Raw genomic sequence first — 18,991 nt, 5'->3', positions numbered from 1 at the left:
TACTCAAGGGTTACACTGGCTCTGTGCTCAGAAATCACTCTTGGTGGGCTTGGGACCATTTAGGATGCCTGGCATGGAATCTGGGTCAGCCATATACAAGCCAAATACCCTAGCCACTGTGATATTGTTCAGATCCTTTAGCTTATTTGTAATCTAACAACTGAAAAATTCTGAAGGGAGGGAACATGTGTCCCCCTTCTTATTAACTAGATATTTATAAAATATGTACAACTATGGATTGGAGAAATAATAAGTGGTCAAGGTGCCTGCCTTGCTCTCTGCTTACCCTCGTTCAATCTGCAACATCATATTTGGTCCCCCACGTACCACCAGGAGTGCCCCTAAGTACAGAGTCAGTAGTAAGCCTATGTGTCACCCCCACCCTCCAAAAAAAGTAGGTATAAATGTGATCTCACTTTCTTTTTTATTTTTTATTTTATTTTGATCTCACTTTCATAAAAGAAATGTCATAGGAATGGGGAGATGACTCTAAGGACTTATAGGAATATAACTTAGTGTTAAGGCTTTTTTTTGCTTTGAATGCATGAATCCTGAGTTCAATCCACCATCAACAGTACTGCCAGGAGTAACCCCCAGCACGGCCACATAAGGTGACATCACAAAATATGATTAGAAGATATAGACTAAAATGCTAACACATATCATTTTTAGGTGGGGTTAGAATTCAGGAATATTTATTCTTTCAGTATTTCTTGGATATTTGGGGTTGGGGGATTGGGTCATATTTGGCAGCGCTCAGGGGTTACTCCTGGCTCTGTGATCAAAAATCACTCTTGGCAGGCATGGGCGACCAAATGGGATGCTAGGGATTGAACCATCATCTGTCCTGGATTGGTTGCACGCAAGGCAAATGCCCTACCACTGTGCTATCTCTCCGACCCCTCTTTTAGTATTTCTTTTTTTTTTTTTCTTTTTTTTGGTTTTCGGGTCACACCCGGCGGTGCTCAGGGGTTACTCCTGGCTGTCTGCTCAGAAATAGCTCCTGGCAGGCACGGGGGACCATATGGGACACTGGGATTCGAACCAACCACCTTTGGTCCTGGATCGGCTGCTTGCAAGGCAAACACCGCTGTGCTATCTCTCCGGGCCCTCTTTCAGTATTTCTTTTTTTTTTTTTTGTTTTTTTTTGTTTTTGTTTTTGGGCCACACCCGGCGGTGCTCAGGGGCTACTCCTGGCTGTCTGCTCAGAAATAGCTCCTGGCAGGCATGGGGGACCATATGGGACACCGGGATTCGAACCAACCATCTTTGGTCCTGGATCGGCTGCTTGCAAGGCAAACACCACTGTGCTATCTCTCCGGGCCCTCTTTCAGTATTTCTAAAGTATATGTGATAAACATGCCTGACTTTGAGTTTTTTTTCTGTTTTTTTGGGGGGGTTTTCAGCCACACCCGTTTGATGCTCAGGGGTCACTCCTGGCTAAGCGCTCAGAAATTGCCCCGGCTTGGGGGGACCATATAGGATGCCAGGGGATCGAACCACGGTCCTTTCTTGGCTAGCGCTTACAAGGCAGACACCTTACCTCTAGCGCCACCTCACCGGCCCCAAGAATTTTTTTTTTTAAATCACACCTGGCAGTGCTCAGGAATTAATCCTGACTCTGCACTCAGGAATTATTCCTGGTAGGCTGGGGTATCATATGGAGTGCTGGGTAGGTCATGTGCAAATGCCCTATGTTGTACTATCACTCCAGCCCTTTCTAGTCCTCTTAATCCTAAGACACATTACTTTTATGATGCTAAATTTACTGCTTTATTAAATATTTACCAAGTTGTATATTAACAAAAATCTCCAATAGAAACACTATAGACCCAGCACATTCTGCTCTAATCCTACCTATACAAATTTATCTCCTGTTTTTCTTCAATAGAATCCATAATCAATATAGGCTGGTGTTCTAATTATCTGCCCAAACCTCCCCAATTCAGTTTTGCTACTCCCTTTTCTCTTCTCTTGAAATGCTGTCACCTCATCCTATTCTACCCAGTGTATAAGGCCTCAATCAAGAGATTACACGGACTGCTATTTTTTCCCTCAAAATAAGGGAAAAGACCTTTTCAGTTAGTTAAAATAAAGAGGTAGCATTTAAATTGGATATATATCAAATTATTACTAAATATTATAGATAACAAAAGTGTTTACAAAAAGCAAAAAATAAGAGAAAGATACCTGATTGTTTTCAGGGCTGAGTCTCCCTCCTGTTCCAGGAGTACCTGGTATTTTTACTACTGTTGTACTATTGGCCATGGAGCCTTGTGGAGGGGTGCTAGCTGGTTCCGGTTTTATGGAGGAGAAATTGGAGAGGTTGATTAGGGCTGAGGGGCCAAACTGGTTCATAATCTGTCGAGCTTTGGACTTCAGCTCATAGAGCTTATCAAGATCCTGTTTCTTTTTGGAGCTGTGAGGACCAAGGCCAATCAACTGTAGAAGAAAAACACAAGAATTAGCTCCTCAATCATTTATAATAAAAGATTAATTCTGTGGGGTTGGAGCCATAGTACAGCAGGAAAGAATGCTTGCCTGGCACAAGACCAACCCAGGTTTGATCCCTGGTATCCCATATGGTCCCCTGAGTACAAAGACAGAAGTAACCCCTAAGCATCACCAGGTGTGGTCCAAAAAGTAAAACAAAATAAAACAAAAAAGGATTAATTTTGAAAGTGAGGTTTATTAAATATTGTAGTCTTCAATATATTATAAATAGTGACTATTTAAAACCCACACATTAAAAATGTAGACGAAAAGAATGTTTATTGCAATACAGCAAATAAGGTAATATAGCCTTGTATACTGCTGGCCTGGGTTCTATCCCAGGCACCCCATATGGCCACCTGAACATCACCAGGAATGACCCATAAATTCAAAGTCAGGAGAAAGTTCCTGAGCACCACCAGGTGTAGTTCAGAAACAAAATATTCATTGTTCTCACCTGATATTTAGAAACCATCTCTTCTCCAAAAGCTAAATAAAAGTCCACAAAATTGGGGCCAAAGAGATAGCATAGAGGTAAGGCCTTTCTGTAGCAGGACAGTGGTTCGAATCCTGGTATCCCATATGGTCCCCCACTTGAGCCTGCCAGAAGCAATTTCTGAGTGAGGGGTCACTCCTGGAGTGCTGCTGGGTGTGACCCAAAAACCAAAAACCAAAAAAAAATCCACAAAATTGAAATATGCAAAAAAGTAAATAAAATCAGAAACCTTAGATATAAAAATCTAGAATGAATAAGACACTTTTGAAACTTAGAGAAAATAATACACTTGGTTATGTACTACATGCAATATTTAAGTATGAAATTCCAATCAGCACAAAATCACACTTAAAACTCAGTCAAAATCTTCAGAAAATAGATTAGTTCATTTGGCATTTCAAAAACATGCTTAATATAATGTCAGGACTATGCTTAATAGCAATGTTAAAAGTAAGTTTTACTTTGTCATCCAGGGTAAATTTTCTCTCAATATTAGCAATCTTTAAGTACATGCAGAGTACCTAGCCTAGAATAGCCAAGACTCCTTAATTAGAACTATGAGGTTGGTTCTGTGGCCATCAGCTTTAGTGTCACCAAAATCAGAAACACATTCACCGTTCTGCCTACAGTGGCCTCAAGGAGCTTACTTACAGCTATCTGAGTGTCTAGATCTTTAATTACATCAGCAACTGCTGTGAGCCCGGTGAAATGAGAGGCAGCCATTTTCAAAAGCTACCTGTAAATGAACAACTGGCATCAAGCACCACCCTTACCAATGAAGTATTTCAATTACATAAGCCTGGCACCACTTCATCAGCCAGGATCCAAGCAAATGGGATGCAGAGAAACATCACCTCCTTGTCCCTACTGAGTATCAATAAATCATCATTATCATATACAACTATTTTTTGTCCACACCTGGCAGCACTCAGGGGTTACTTCTGGTTCTGTGCTCAGAAATCTCTCCTAGGGCAGGAGAGATAACACAGTACTAGGGTGTTTGCCTTGTACGCAGCCGACCCAGGAAGGATGGTGGTTCCGATCCCAGGACGGATGGTGGGTCCGATCCCAACATCCCATCTAATCCCCGACCCTGCCAGGAGTGATTTCTGAGCATAGAGCCAGGAGTAATCCCTGAACACTGCCAGATATGACCCAAAAACCAACAATTAAAAAAAAAAAAATCTGGGGCCAGCGAGGTGGCGCTAGAGGTAAGGTGTCTGCCTTGCAAGTGCTAGCCAAGGAAGGACCGCGGTTCGATCCCCTGGCGTCCCATATGGTCCCCCCAAGCCAGGGGCAATTTCTGAGCGCTTAGCCAGGAGTAACCCCTGAGCATCAAACGGGTGTGACCCGAAAAACCAAAATAAATCTATCCTGGCAGGCTTCAGAGACCCTATGACCTGCTGGGGATCAAACCCACATTGGCCACATGCAAGGTAGTAAATGCCCTATCTATACAACTTTAAAATTAACTATTACTAGAACTATTATAGATAATCTTACTATATTCTCTCTCACACATTGGCATGGTGATGTGGTAGCAGAGTTTACACCCAGTAGTGCTTAGGGATCATATGTAATTCTGGGATCAAACCAGCCCCTCCCTCCAGCACTCTCTCCATTCCTTTTTTTTTTTTTTTTGGTTTTTGGGCCACACCCAGCAAGTGCTCAGGGGTTACTCCTGGCTGTCTGCTCAGAAATAGCTCCTGGCAGGCACGGGGGATCATATGGGACACCAGGATTCGAACCAACCACCTTTGGTCCTGGATCGGCTGCTTGCAAGGCAAACGCCACTGTGCTATCTCTCCGGGCCCTCTCCATTCCTTTTTGGTGCTGGTTTTGAACTGAGAGCTTCACACATATAAGACACGTACCCTATCACTGATCTATAACCCAACCCTTCTGGTTTACCCTTACAAAAGCAATTAAAGCATGCCTGATGGTCTCTCAAGCCCTCTAAGAGTGATTTCTTTTTTTTTTGTTTTGTTTTGTTTTGTTTTTGTTTTGTTTTCGGGTCACACGTGGTGGTGCTCAGGGGTTGCTCTTGGCTCTGTGCTCAGAAATCGCTCCTGGCAGGCTTGGGGGACCAAATGGGATGCCGGGATTCAAACCACCATCCATCTGTATACAAGGCAAAAACACCCTACCGCTGTGCTATCTCTCCGGCCCCTAAGAGTGATTTCTGGGGCCGGGCGGTGGCGCTAAAGGTAAGGTGCCTGCCTTGCCTGAGCTAGCCTTGGACGGATTGCGGTTCGATCCCCCAGTGTCCCATATGGTCCCCCAAGCCAGGAGCAACTTCTGAGCACATAGCCAGGAGTAACCCCTGAGCATTACCGGGTGTGGCCCAAAAACCAAAAAAAAAAAAAGAGTGATTTCTGAGTGCAGAGCCAAGAGTAATCCCTGAACACTGCCAGGCATGGCCCACCCACCCCCCCAAGCAACGAGGATCTGAAGGTAGCTCAGTAGTACAACACTTGCCTTGAATGTGTGAGGCTCTAGAACTGCCAAAGTAAACAAACAAACAAACAAACAAAGCACTGGTTAAATGATCAAAATAGAGCAGGCTAACTTATTGGCCAAGAGTTGCTGAGGAGGAAGGCAATCATTTGTTTGTGTGTGACAATAGAAATAAAGTTGTTGCTACTTTTTTTTTTCACAAACAGTAAAATGATCATTATTCTCATTCATAATATAATGCAAATTAAGGGTCAGTGAGATAGTACAAGAGGTAAAGCACTTGCCTTGCAAGTAGCCTTATCCCTAGAACTACATATAATTTCCTGAGAACCTCAAGAAGTGACCTTTAGCATAGAGACAGAATAGCCTATGGCCAAAAAGCCAAAGCTTTGTACCAAATCAAAAAATACTGTAAATTGGGGCGGGAGAGATAGCATGGAGGTAGGATGTTTGCCTTGCATGCAGAGGGACGATGGTTTGAATCCCGGCATCCCATATGGTCGCCAAGCCTGCCAGGAGCGATTTCTGAGTGTAGAGCCAAGAGTAACCCCTGAGCACTGCCAGGTGTGACTCAAAAACCAAAAAAACAAACAAACAAACAAACAAAAACTGTAAATTAAAACTATAAATTACTGGGGCCAGAGCACAGCAGGTAGAGCATTTGCTTTGCTTGTGATCTTTGGCATCCTGTATGGTTCCCTGAGCATGCCAGTTCTGAGTGCAGAGCCAAGAGTAACATCTGAGTGACATCAGTTGTGGCCTCTAACCCCCCCCAAAAAAAAACCCTACAAGTTATTAGGGATAGAGCAATAGTACAATGAGTAGGGCATCTGCCTTGCATGCAGCCCATGTTTGACACCTGGCACCCCATAAAGTCCCTAATCACATAGAGGAATAGTCCCAAAACAACACAAAAATTAGAACATCCTATATTATTTTTCAATTTATATTATAACTGAAGTTATATGGGTTTTTTGGGGGGGTTATTTGTTTGGTTTTGGGCCACACCTGGCAGCACTCAGGGGTTACTCTTGGCTCAGCGCTCAGAAATTACTCCTGGCAGGCTTGGGGAACCATATGAGATGCCAGTGATCAAACCTGGGTCCATCCTGGATCAGCAGCATGCAAGGCCAACACCCTATCATTGTGCCCCTAAAGTTATATGTTAATAGCATACTAGACATACAAGGATTTTCAACCTAAATGTCTATCAGAGTTGGGGCCTGGAGAGATAGCACAGCGGCATTTGCCTTGCAAGCAGCCGATCCAAGACCAAAGGTGGTTGGTTGGAATCCCGGTGTCCCACATGGTCCCCTGTGCCTGCCAGGAGCTATTTCTGAGCAGACAGCCAGGAGTAATCCCTGAGCACTGCTGGGTGTGGCCCAAAAACCAAAAAAAAAAAAAAAAGTCTATCAGACTTGATATAATTATATTAGAGCATAATAACAAAATATACTATCTATAAGACATTTTGGAACTGGAGAGATTGCATGGAGGTAGGGCATTTGCCTTGCACGCAGCCGATTCAAGAGGGATGGTGGTTCAAATGCTGGCATCCCATATGATCCCCCGAGCGATTTCTGAGCACAGAGCCAGGAGTAACCCCTGAGCACCACTAGGTGGTGACCCAAAAACCAAAAAGAAAAAAGATATTTTGTAAAAAGGCAAAGCTCTATGGATGGAGAACAGATGGTAGGACTTAGTGTAGATCTTGAATATAAAGGAGCAGTATAATGAAACTGAGGGTGGCACAATTGTTAGGTAACCTGAAAGTTATGGTGCTTACATGACAGTATAAATTTGTCAGAACGCTTAGAACTATTATCCCCAAAGAGTAAACTTTATAGATTTAAATTAAAAACTAATAAAAAAAAAAAAACCATCAGGAACCAGGAAGCTAGCTCAAATAACAAGAACACATGCTTTGCATGCATGAGGGCCTGAGATCAGTCACCAGTATTGCGCAGACTTCAAGAAAACTGACAGGGATAGCCTTGGAGGCTTCAAGGACTGCTGGGCTAGAACAATATCTGGTCCAGTGGGTAGATATTGCTGGGATTATGATTAAACTTCCTAAGTGCTATTCAGAAGGTTCCCTAAAATACATTTAAATATAAATAAAACATCAAACTTCGGACAGAGTGATAACACAGCAGGTAGGGTGATTGCCTTGCAGGCAGCCAACCTGGGTTCAATCCCAGATATCCTGTGTGGTCTACTTAGCACTGCCAGGAGTGATTCCTTTTATTTGGGGGGTGGGGCCCACAGCAGTGGTTCTTAGTGCTTAGCACTAATCATAGGTCTTTCATCATAGGTCTGCACTCCAGGAGTGCCTGGAGGTGCTCAGGGGGACAATATAGGATGCTGAGGTTAAACCCAAGTCATATGATGCAATATAATTTCCTTCAAGCAGGATACTATAGGCTTTTTTTTTTTTTTTTTGGTCATACCCGGCAGTGCTCAGGGGCCACTCCTGGCTGTTTGCTCAGAAATTGCCCCTGGCAGGCACAGGGGACCATATGGGATGCCGGGATTTGAACCACTGTCCTTCTGCATGAAAGGCAAACGCCTTACCTCCATGCTATCTCTCCAGCCCCACTATATGCTTTTTTTTTTTTTTTTTTTTTGGTTTTTTGGGCCACACCCGTTTGACGCTCAGGGGTTACTCCTGGCTATGTGCTCAGAAATCGCCCCTGGCTTGGGGGGACCATATGGGACGCCGGGGGATCGAACCGCGGTCCTTCCTTCCTTGGCTAGCGCTTGCAAGGCAGACACCTTACCTCCAGCGCCACCTACCCGGCCCCCACTATATGCTTTTTAACAGGTGAAACTAACTGGGTATTGGGCCAGAGAGATAGCACAACAGGTAAGGTGCTTCGTTTGCATGTGGCAGGTCTATGTGTGAAGTCCTGGCTCCACAATATGATCCCCTGAGCACCATTGGGTGACCCAAAAACAAAAAAGTAGCATCAAAACCTAATCAAGGACTAAATATCCAAGTTACCTATTTATTTTATATATGTATATATATTTTTTTTTTGGGGGGGGCCACACCTGGTGATGCTCAGGGGTTATTCCTGGCTATGTGCCCAGAAATCGCTCCTGGCTTGGGAGACCATAAGGGACGCCGGGGGATCAAACCGTGATCCGTCCTGGGTCAGCTGCGCTCAAGGGAAACACCCTACCGCTGTGCCAATGCTCCGGCCCCCCAAGTTACCTATTCATTGACATTTTTCTTTAGCCCGCAACTGTAGTTCCAGACAGTACAGAAAGTAACAAACTACATTTGCACAGTCCCTGAGCACTACCAGAGTTCACTTTTTTGCTTTGGTAGTCCCTTGAGCCTATGAGGAGCGACTTCCAAGCAGAGCCAGGAGTGCTGGCTCTCCTGAGTGCCTGAGTGTCGCTGGGTGTGACCCAAAAACAAACAAAAAAAAAAGAAAGAAATTGCTCCTGGCTTGGGGGACCATATGGAATGCCAGGATATGAACCACAGTCCATCCTAGGTTAGCACGTGCAAGGCAAACATCCTACCACTTGCTTGTGCCACCGCTCCAGCCCCTCAAGTCTATTACTATAATACACAGTGAATATCATTGGGTTACTTAAATTTCTCTTACTACCTTAAAATGCTGAGATAGATAGGCCAGAGAGATAGTATAGTCCATAAGTTACTTGCTTTGCACAAAGCTGGCCCAGGTTTGATCCCTGGCAATTCATATGGTCCCTTGAACCTGCTAGCAGTGACTTTTGAACACAGAGCCAGAGTAAACGCTGAGCACCACCAGATATGACCCTAAAATAAAATAAAATATTTAGAGATGTATTACTTAGTAAAAACAGACATTACTCTAGAAGAGTCTGAAAAACTTCTGTTTTTTTTTGTTGGTTTTTTTTTTTTTTTTCTTGGTTTTTGGGTCACACCCAGCACTGCTCAGGGGTTACTCCTGGCTATACGCTCAGAAATCGCCCCTGGTGAGCATGGGGGACCAATTGGGATGCCAGGATTCGAATCACCGTCCTTCTGCATGAAAGGCAAACGCCTTACCTCCATGGTATCTCTCCAGCCCCCCGAGTCTGAAAAACTTGGTTTTTGGGCCACACCCGGCAGTGCTCAGGGATTACTCCTGGCTGTCTGCTCAGAAATAGCTCCTGGCAGGCAACAGGGGAACCATATGGGACACCGGGATTCGAACCAACCACCTTAGGTTCTGGATGGGCTGCTTGCAAGGCAAACACCGCTGTACTATCTCTCCGGGCCCTGAAAAACTTTTATATAATAATTATAAACAGTAATTATAACAGGGAGATACAGTAAAATTATAGTAAATAGTAAATTATGGTAAATCCTGACTGCAACCTACTAATCGGAACTCATTAGCTATGAAATTTACAAGTAAATTCTGACAGTTTATGTCCCAATGATGCACAACAGAAAATATTATGGGGCCGGAGCGGTGGCACAAGCTGTAGGGCGTCTGCCTTGTTTGTGCTAACCTGTGCTAACCTAGGACCAACCGTGGTTTGATCCCCAAGCTGGGAGTGATTTCTGAGCACACAGCCAGAAGTAACCCCTGAGAGTCACCAGGTGTGGCCCAAAAACCAAAAAAAAAAAAAAAAAAAATATATATATATATATATATATTGACAGGCTTCCCCCACAAAAAATAAAAAGGGAAAAAAAATAGCATGGAGGTAGGCATTTGCCTTGTATGCTGAAGGACAGTGGTTCGAATCCCGGCATCCCATATGGTTCCCCCAGCCTGTCAGGAGCGATTTCTGAGTGTAGAGCCAGGAGTAAGCCCTGAGCGCTGCCAGGTGTGACCCCCCTCAAAAAAATGGTTGACAGGCTAAAGATGACAAGCCCCAGTTACACTTTTTTCCTTTTGGGTCCATACCTGGCAGAGTTTGGGAAACCATGCTGTGCCAGGATAACATCCAGGGTTCCCATATAAAACACAATCACTATGAACTTTAAGCCATTTCTATGATCTTAATTTTTCTTTTTGGGTTACACACATCTTTTTGATCCCTGGATGGCTGCGTGCAAGGCAAACGCCCTATCTGCTGTGCTATCCCTCAGGCACCAGATTGCCTTTTCTTTTAACAACCACATACTACCATTAGAAATCTAGTTGAAGATGCTCCACATCATGACTTCAATGTAGGATATGCAGATTCCAGGATCTTTAATACAGAAACATGATACCAACAACAGAGACTTTGTGAAGTGTGTTGGCACTACGGACAATGTCTTGGATTGGACGATAACTTGCCTGGAGCCTAGAGTTGGTCTTATGCCAGGAAACTTCAGGGTAGGATCTCTTTGTATTTAGGCCAAGGTTATTCCTTTCCATGCCTCTCATATTTTGGTGGGCCTATGCAAACAACAATTGCCACTCTAACACTGTTTTTACTGTGCTCCTTTGACTCTCTAATCCTTAAAAAAAAAACCACTTAAAATTTGAGGTTAACTTAAGCTAATATGCATGTACATGGAAATGTAAAAATTACTATGCCTCTGGGGGCTGGGCGGTGGCACTAAAGGTAAGGTGCCTGCCTTGCCAGCGCTAGCCTAGGACGGACCGAGGTTCGATCCCCCGGTGTCCTATATGGTCCCCCAAGCCAGGAGCAACTTCTGAGCGCATAGCCAGGAGTAACTCCTGAGCGTTACTGGGTGTGGCCCAAAAAAGCAAAAACAAAAAAAAAAAAAATACTATGCCTCTAATGTTTAAGGAGTTAGGTAAGTTTTATGGCTTTAGATTGCCTTGTGTGCTGTTAAGAAATATTATAATTTGGGGGAGCAGGTGACAGTAAGACCAGAATCCTTTGGGGTGCTTTGTGGAAAGCCCCCACCATCAGGAGCACCCCAGCCTTGGAACCCCTGTCTTCCCCCCACCCCTAGGACGCATTGTCAACTGATCTTCATTTTAGATCACTTTACTCCCCTCTGCTTTACGTTTTTGGGAAATAATTTTATTCTCAAAAAAAAAAGTAAAAAAAAAAAAGAAATATTATAATGTGTTACAATCTGGGGACTTGAGGGACAAAGTAATCGTACATGGATTCTGTTTTATTTATCTTAATGTTCTTTGGCTGAAAGTTCAAAGTTAAGATATCAGCAAGGGGACTTCTTCTGAGAATTATGTTATGGGTGATTGTCCTTCCACTGTAACTTTACCATGTCCTCTTTCTTTGCATCTTTGTTCTCATAATTCAAAATAAAAAAAAAAATTAAAGCAAAAGAAATCTAGTTGCAGGGCCCGGAGAGATAGCACAGCGGTGTTTGCCTTGCAAGCAGCCAATCCAGGACCAAAGGTGGTTGGTTCGAATCCTGGTGTCCCATATGGTACCCCCGTGCCTGCCAGGAGCTATTTCTGAGCAGACAGCCAGGAATAACCCCTGAGCAATGCCGGGTGTGGCCCAAAAACCGAAAAAAAGAAAGAAATCTAGTTGCAACTGTACTGCATGATGAAATCAGCTTTTTAGAAGACAATAAATCAAGGCAGGAGATAGTGCAAAGAAACAGCCGGTGTTAAGATGCTTGCTTTGCATGTGGTCCACACAGTTTCAAACCCAGAACCACATGATCCTCTGAGCACCACCAAGCCCAAAAAAGTAGGGGGGAAAAGCCAATTAACTATGAGATTCAAAAACAAAAATAAAAAAATATTTCCCACTGCATTTTTGTTTTGTTTTGGGTCATACCCAGTGGCGCTCAAGGATTATTCCTGGCTGTGTGCTCAGAAAATTTTCCTGGAAGGCTGGGGAAACATATGGGATGCCAGGAATCTAACCCAGGTCAGTCCTGGGCCATATGTGTAAGGCAAATGCCCTACCATTGTGTTATCTCTACAGCACATTTTTATTTTTTTAATTTAATCCTATGTAAGCAAGTTTTGTTTTTGTGGAATCAAACCCAAAGGCTTTAATCATATGAACCATATATGTTTTATCACAGAGTTAAATCTCAGTTCCGTGTTTTGTTTTGTTTTTTTGGTTTTTGAGCCACACCAGGTGGTGCTCAGAGGTTACTTCTGGCTCTGTGCTCAAAAATTGTTCTTGGGGGGCTGGAGCGATAGCACAGCAGTAGGGCATTTGCCTTATACATGGCTGAATTGGGATGGACCCAAATTTGATTCCTGGCATCCCATATAGTCCCCCAGCCAGCAAGGGGCGATTTCTGAGTGAATAGCCAGGAGTAACCCTGGGCACTGCTGGGTATGGCCCAAAAGTCAATCAATTAATTAATAAAATAAAATAATGGGGAGCCCACACTCGGAGACACCCAGGTGTTACTCCTGGCTATGTGCTCAGAAATCGCTCCTGGCTTTGGGGACCATATGGGATAAGGTCCATCCTGGGTCAGCTGCATGCAAGGCAAACACCATACCATTGTTCTACTGATCCAGTCCAGACTTTTATAGGAAGTGTTGGGCTGAATTACTGAATCAACTCTCTTATTTATCAGCTTTGTGTTCTCAATAAAATTACCGTATCTCTTTATGTATAAACTTCCTCATCAGAAAAAACTTAACCATATCTCATTAAATTGTTGGGATTATTTACTGAGCTTATATAGCTAAAGCACTTACAAACCTGTGGCAGGGGCTAGAGAGATAATAAAAGGTGCTTGCCTTGCATGTGACTGACCTCTACTTCAGATGATCCCCTGAGCACCTTCTGGAGTGATCCCTAAGCACAAAGCCATGAGTAAGCACCACCCAATTTGGACAAATCTGCCTCCCCATCAAACACACAAAGTGTGGAGACAGAGCTGTAGCGCAGCTGTAGGGAGCTTGCCTTGCACACAGCTGACACAGAACGAATCTCAGTTCAACCCCCCCCCCCCCCCCGTCATTGTCCCATATGGTCCCCCAAGCCAGGAGCGATTTCTGAGCGCATAGCCAGGAGTAACACCTGAGCATCACCAAGTGTGGCCCAAAAAAACAAACCAAAAAAACCACAATGTGTGTGTGTGACATATAGTAAGTGTGTGTATATACATGTATGTATAAAATCCCCTTTCCCAAGGTCCGTCCTGGATTGATCGCATGCAAGGCAAACACCCTGCCACTTGCTCTCTCCCTCTGGCCCACGACCGATTTCTGAGCACAGAGCCAGGAGCATTCCCTGAGCACTGTCGGGTGTGCCCCTCTCCCCCCCCCAAAAAAAAAAACCACAACAAAACCTCAAAGGAGGGGCCAGAAAGACACATGGGGATAAAGCACTTGCCTTGAATGTAGCCAAGCTAGGTTCAATCCCCAGCACTGTCAGGAGTAAGCCGTGAACACTGTTAGGTATGATCCAAAAAGTAAAATATGAAGACTGAGGGGCCGGAGAGATAGCATGGAGGTAAGGCGTTTGCCTCTCATGCAGAAGGTCATCGGTTCGAATCCCGGCGTCCCATATGGTCCCCCGTGCTTGCCAGGAGCGACTTCTGAGCGTGGAGCCAGGAGTAACCCCTGAGCACTGCCGAGTGAGACCCAAAGAAACAAAAACAAAAAAAAAAATATGAAGACTGAAAAAGATTTTTGTTTGTTTTTTGGGCCATACCCAGAGACGCTCAGGGATTACTTCAGGCTCTGTGCTCAGAAATCACTCCTGGCAAGCTTGGGGGACCATATAGGATGCTGGGAATTGAACCCAGGACATTCCTGGGTCAGCAGCATGAAAGGCAAACGCCCTACCGCTGTGCTATCACTCTGGCCCCACTAAAAAAGATTTTATCCAGGGCCAGCGTGGTGGCGCTAGAGGTAAGGTGTCTGCCTTGCCAGCGCTAGCCTAGGACGGACCTCGGTTCTATCCCCTGGCGTCCCATATGGTCCCCCAAGCCAGGAGCGACTTCTGAGCGTCAAATGGGTGTGGCCCAAAAACCAAAAAAAAAAAAAAAGATTTTATCCATCCTTATTATATGTTGGTACCGTGGCACAGGGGGAACCCAAGACATTTTGACTGATACATTCCAACTTCTAACACGAGTTCTGAGTTACATGAGCTTCCTTTGACTAGTTTCTATTTGAAATGGGAAAGGCAAATTCTGAAGCCTTTTATAGCTTTAACAATTAGTAAAGGATTTTAAAATTAATACAGTTAATATTTATCTTTTACTCCCAAAACACCTATCTCACATCACATTTTTTTTTTTTTTTGCCATACTCAGCAGCGCTCAGAGGCTACTCCACATATACAGTATATTGGGAAATATACAATGCAGGGGATTCAACCTGGGCTTCCAACATGCAAAGAATATGCTCTAACTCATTGAGTCATATCCCTAGCCCATAGTGCAGACTGTTAATACTACTATGTATTACTTCTAATCAGTAATTTTCTGATGAGGTACTTTGAAATCCTATTACAATAACTCAATACTCAGGGCTGGAGTGATATCTCTGTGGTAGGGCATTTGTCTTTCACAGGGCTGATCCAGGACGAACCGCGGTTTGGGCCCCCAGCACCTCATATGGTCCCCCAAGCCAGGAGCAATTTCTGAGCAAATAGTCAGGAGTAACCCCTGAGCATCACTGGGTGTGGCCCCAAAACCAAAACAAAACAAAACAAAACAAAAAAACAAAGTCAGCCCAATTTCTACCATACAAATTGCTCCAATTAACACAATTTAAGCCCTTGGACAAATCTGCCTCCCCATCAAACACACAAAGTGTGGAGACAGAGCTGTAGTGCAGCTGTAGGGCGCTTGCCTTGCACACAGCTGACACAGAACAAATCTCAGTTCAAACCCCCACCCCCCACCCCCCACCCCGTCGTCCCATATGGTCCTCCAAGCCAGGAGCGATTTCTGAGTGCATAGCCAGGAGTAACCCTTGAGCATCACCAAGTGTGGCCCAAAAAAACAAACAAACACAAAAACCACAATGTGTGTGTGACATATAGTGTGTATATATACATGTATGTATAAAATCCCCTTTCCCAAGGTCCGTCCTGGGTTGATTGCGTGCAAGGCAAACACCCTACCATTACAAGTAAAAGTTCTATTAAGGCCCTGTTTTTCTATTTGGAACACAATGTTTCTTTAAAAATCCAAGTATTTAGTTCTCAAATGTGAGTACATAAATAAGTTACAGAAATTGACATTAAGAGCTAACATGGGGGCTGTAGAGATAGCACAGCATAGGATGTCTGCCTTTCGCGCAGCTAATCCAGGATGGCCTGTGGTTTTAATTCTGGCATCCCATATGGTCCCCCATGCCTGCAAGGAGCCACTTCAGAACGCAGAGCCAGGAGAAACTCGAGTGCTGCAGAGTGTGACCCCTCCACCCCGACAAAAAAAGCTAACTTGGGTGTAGTGGGTGTTTTCACTCAACATGTTCTGTATAAACACTATATTTTTCTGGTAGGTAGACTCAGACAGAAAAGAGTTCCACTTAGGTAAAGTAGAAAGCAGGGGTCAGAGATAGTATAACAGGTAGGGCACTTGCCTTGCACAGGGCTGACTTGGCTCGATCCCCAGCATCCCACATGGTCCCACCCAGCGTGGCCAGGAGTGTTTCTGAATGCAGAGCCAGAAACAAACCTTGAGTACCACCGGCTGTGGCCCCCAAAACAAACAAAAAGTAGAAAAAAGTTTTAGCCAAACACATAAGTAGATTTGATTGGGATTCAGGCACTCAATATTATTTCAGGCAAGATACTTAATACCCTTGCTGAACTGCTGAACTGATTTCCCTATGACTCAGGGGTCTCAAACTCAATTTACCTGGGGGCCACAGGCAAAGTCGGGGTGATCCTTGAGTGCAAAGTCAGTAGTAAGCTTTGACCATTGGGGGGTGTGACCCAAACAACTAAAACAAAACAAAACAAAACAAAGAGTCCTCTAGGGCAGGGCCACAAAATGTTGTACGGAGGACCCTGCTATGTGTACATTGGAGCTAGTAATATCTAATTTTTTACATTGGGTCTGCAACGACTGATACTGACTTGAGTGTTTCCTCCCTTTTTGGCTTTTGTGTCACATCTGGCAGTGCTCAGGGATACTCTTGGTTGCGTTATAGGGGAATGATGGGGAATAAATTGAGTTTCCTGCAAAGCCTGTCCTCCAAGCACTTTCTCTGGCAACAAATCACATATTGGAAGTGGTTAGTGTATATATATTGAAGAAGGGAAGTGACTGGGTCAGAATTTTCTCTGCACCCTCCTTAACTAAAAATTCCTATCTCTTGGGAAGGCTTACGTTAAAAATCTGGATTATAAATTATTTACCCCCAACTTTCTCTATATATATATTTTGGGGGGGGCCACACCCATTTGACGCTCAGGGATTACTCCTGGCTAAGCGCTCAGAAACTGCCCCTGGCTTGGGGGGACCATATGGGACGCCGGGGAATCGAACCGCGGTCCTTCCTTGGCTAGCGCTTGCAAGGCAGACACCTTGCCTCTAGCGCCACCTCACCGGCCCCTATATATATATTTGGGGGGGGAGGGAGCAATGGTTATTTCAAGATTTCCCACTTGGTGACATTCACTGTATCAATATCAATAGTGATGAGACTCAAAATAAGGTACTAGAAAAAAAAAAAAGTAAGGTATTAGAATGCACCCCGCTTGGGGAAAAGAAAAAAAAAAAACAAAACAAAACAAAAAAAAAAAACTCTTGCGTTCCAGGCGGAAAAAGTTCTGTGCGTGCAATATTTCTCAGGACCATTAACCACGCACCTCCCATTGGCCAGGTGCAGCAGGTGATGGCGTCTGATCCATCTTTCCCTCCCAGAGCATCTTTAATAAGCCTTTTCCTTTGAACTTGTAAAGGAGGAATTTTGCAAAAGATTCTATTTTGCGGTTCCTTCCCTCCCTAACTTTTTTCCCCCCGCGGCAGATGCTGGGGCATGGGGAGATGAGAAGATGGTGCGGGACAGGACCGAAAAGCGCTCCTCGAGGACACCAGCAGGGAGTGAGTGAGTTCCCCAAGTGCTTCAAAAACTTCATTCACATCGGGGCTCGGCCGGGACGAAGCGGGGGTGGGTGGGTGGGTGGGGAGAACATGTCGAGGTGCGGTTTGCCAGGTGGGTTTCCCGGGGTGAAGGCGCTGACAGGAGCGGCGGCGGAGAGCCGAGAGGAGGCAGGCGGGCTGAGCGAGGGAATGAGTGGGGCCAGGGCCGCTCGTTGGCTCGTTGGCTCGCTCCCTCGCTCGCTCGCTCGCTCTCAGCCCGCGAGCCTCCGAGCCCCTCGCTCAGGAACCGGTCTCCACCGGCCGCGCCTGGTCCCGGGCAGAGCCCGCTGGCACCTGCCGGTCCGAGCCGGTCCGATCCCGCAAGAGGACCCTGAGCGCTCGCTCTCTCGCCCGATCGCTCGCCCGCCCGCGTGGGAATGAATCCCGGGCGCCCGCCGGCTCTCGGCCGTCCCGAGCGAGCGTGCGTCCGTCCGCAGCTCGGCTTCCACCTCGGGATCCGTCTCTTCACGCCTCTCCTCTTGCGGGACCCCCCTGCGCCCCTCAGACCACTTTGGCTCCTCCGTCCTCCTGCGCCGCGCCCGTCCCCCAAGTCCCGTCAAAAGCCCCGACAAGCCGCCGGCTTCCTCAGCACAGCCTCGTCCGACTCTCCTCGACTCTCTCTCCTCTCCTTGCACTCAACCCGGCTGCTTCCCTCGCCGACCCCGCTCGCCGCGGCTCTGGGTCCTGACACGCCCTCCTCCCCCTCTCTCGTGCGTGCCTCCTCGACTGCCGGGGCCCACGACTCACAGGCAGCCGCGTCTATCTCCCCATGATACGCGGAGACTCTGCCCCACTGAAGCGTTCGCGTCTCCGCAGCCGGCCCGACCGCTCGGCCCTCCCCGACGACTTCCGGCACCGCTCCCCGCCTCCAACCCGGAAACGCGCGGCGCTTCCGGCTGACGGGCGCGCGCCTCCAGTGCGCACGCGCAGACGCTCCGCTCCTCTCTTCTTCCCCCACCCCTCCCTACCGCCCGGCCAACGCGGTTGGTCTGTCTGTCTGTCTGTTCGTCCGTCCGTCCGTCCGTCCGGGCCCTGCGCTGTCATTTATGTTTGGAGTTCTCTGCAGGTTTATTCTTAAGTCCTGCTCCGCGGTGACTCCACTTTTGGGGCGCGATCTCTAGGCCTTCACTCGCCCGTAGCTGCTGCTGTTGCTTCTTTCCCATGCTGTCAGTCGTGTAAATAAGCGAATCTGACCGGATGCCCCTTGAGGGCTGAAAGGTCGCCATTTTTAGGGTGTCTTTGTCGCACAGCAGCACCCCAAGGGTGTACTCGGGAGCAACATGTATGAACCTGGAGGCGAGAGCGACCCCTGGCTGGGCCCAGAGATGAGGCTCAGCGGGTTGAAGTCAGCCTCATTCAAGGGCTCGCTCGAGTGTGCGAGATGCAAACCCCCCAAAGCACGAAAAAAGGAGTAGTAGCAGCACCGGAGGGTGTGGCACAGGGACAAGAAAGAGAGGGCCCCGAGTGATAGGGCGTTTGCCAACCTAGATTTGACATACAGCATCATATATAGTCCCTCAAGCCTGCCAGAGTGACCCCTGAATATTGCTGGGTGTGATTCCCAAAATCAAGGAAAAGTAAAAACAAGCAAAAAG

At 46.1% G+C, this 18,991-nt stretch overlaps 1 protein-coding gene across 1 annotated transcript in view; it reads right to left on the bottom strand.

Moving 5' to 3' along the window:
• The window catches only part of TAF12 (TATA-box binding protein associated factor 12), a 43,702-nt gene extending 25,464 nt beyond the window's left edge, over positions 1-18,238 (bottom strand). Inside the window, exons 1-2 of the mRNA XM_049775082.1 lie at positions 18,144-18,238; positions 2,191-2,442 (exon numbers count right to left, since the gene is read on the bottom strand). Of these exons, the coding sequence (XP_049631039.1) occupies positions 2,191-2,358 (168 nt within the window). The 5' untranslated portion in view covers positions 2,359-2,442; positions 18,144-18,238. The remainder of the gene's footprint in view (positions 1-2,190; positions 2,443-18,143) is intronic.
• Between the last annotated feature and the right edge of the window lie 753 nt (positions 18,239-18,991).

Source organism: Suncus etruscus, chromosome 6, assembly GCF_024139225.1.
Source record: "Suncus etruscus isolate mSunEtr1 chromosome 6, mSunEtr1.pri.cur, whole genome shotgun sequence".
Taxonomy (NCBI): Eukaryota; Metazoa; Chordata; class Mammalia; order Eulipotyphla; family Soricidae; genus Suncus; species Suncus etruscus.
The sequence above is the reverse complement of the archived record's forward strand: the minus strand, read 5'-3'. Positions and strand labels throughout refer to the sequence as shown.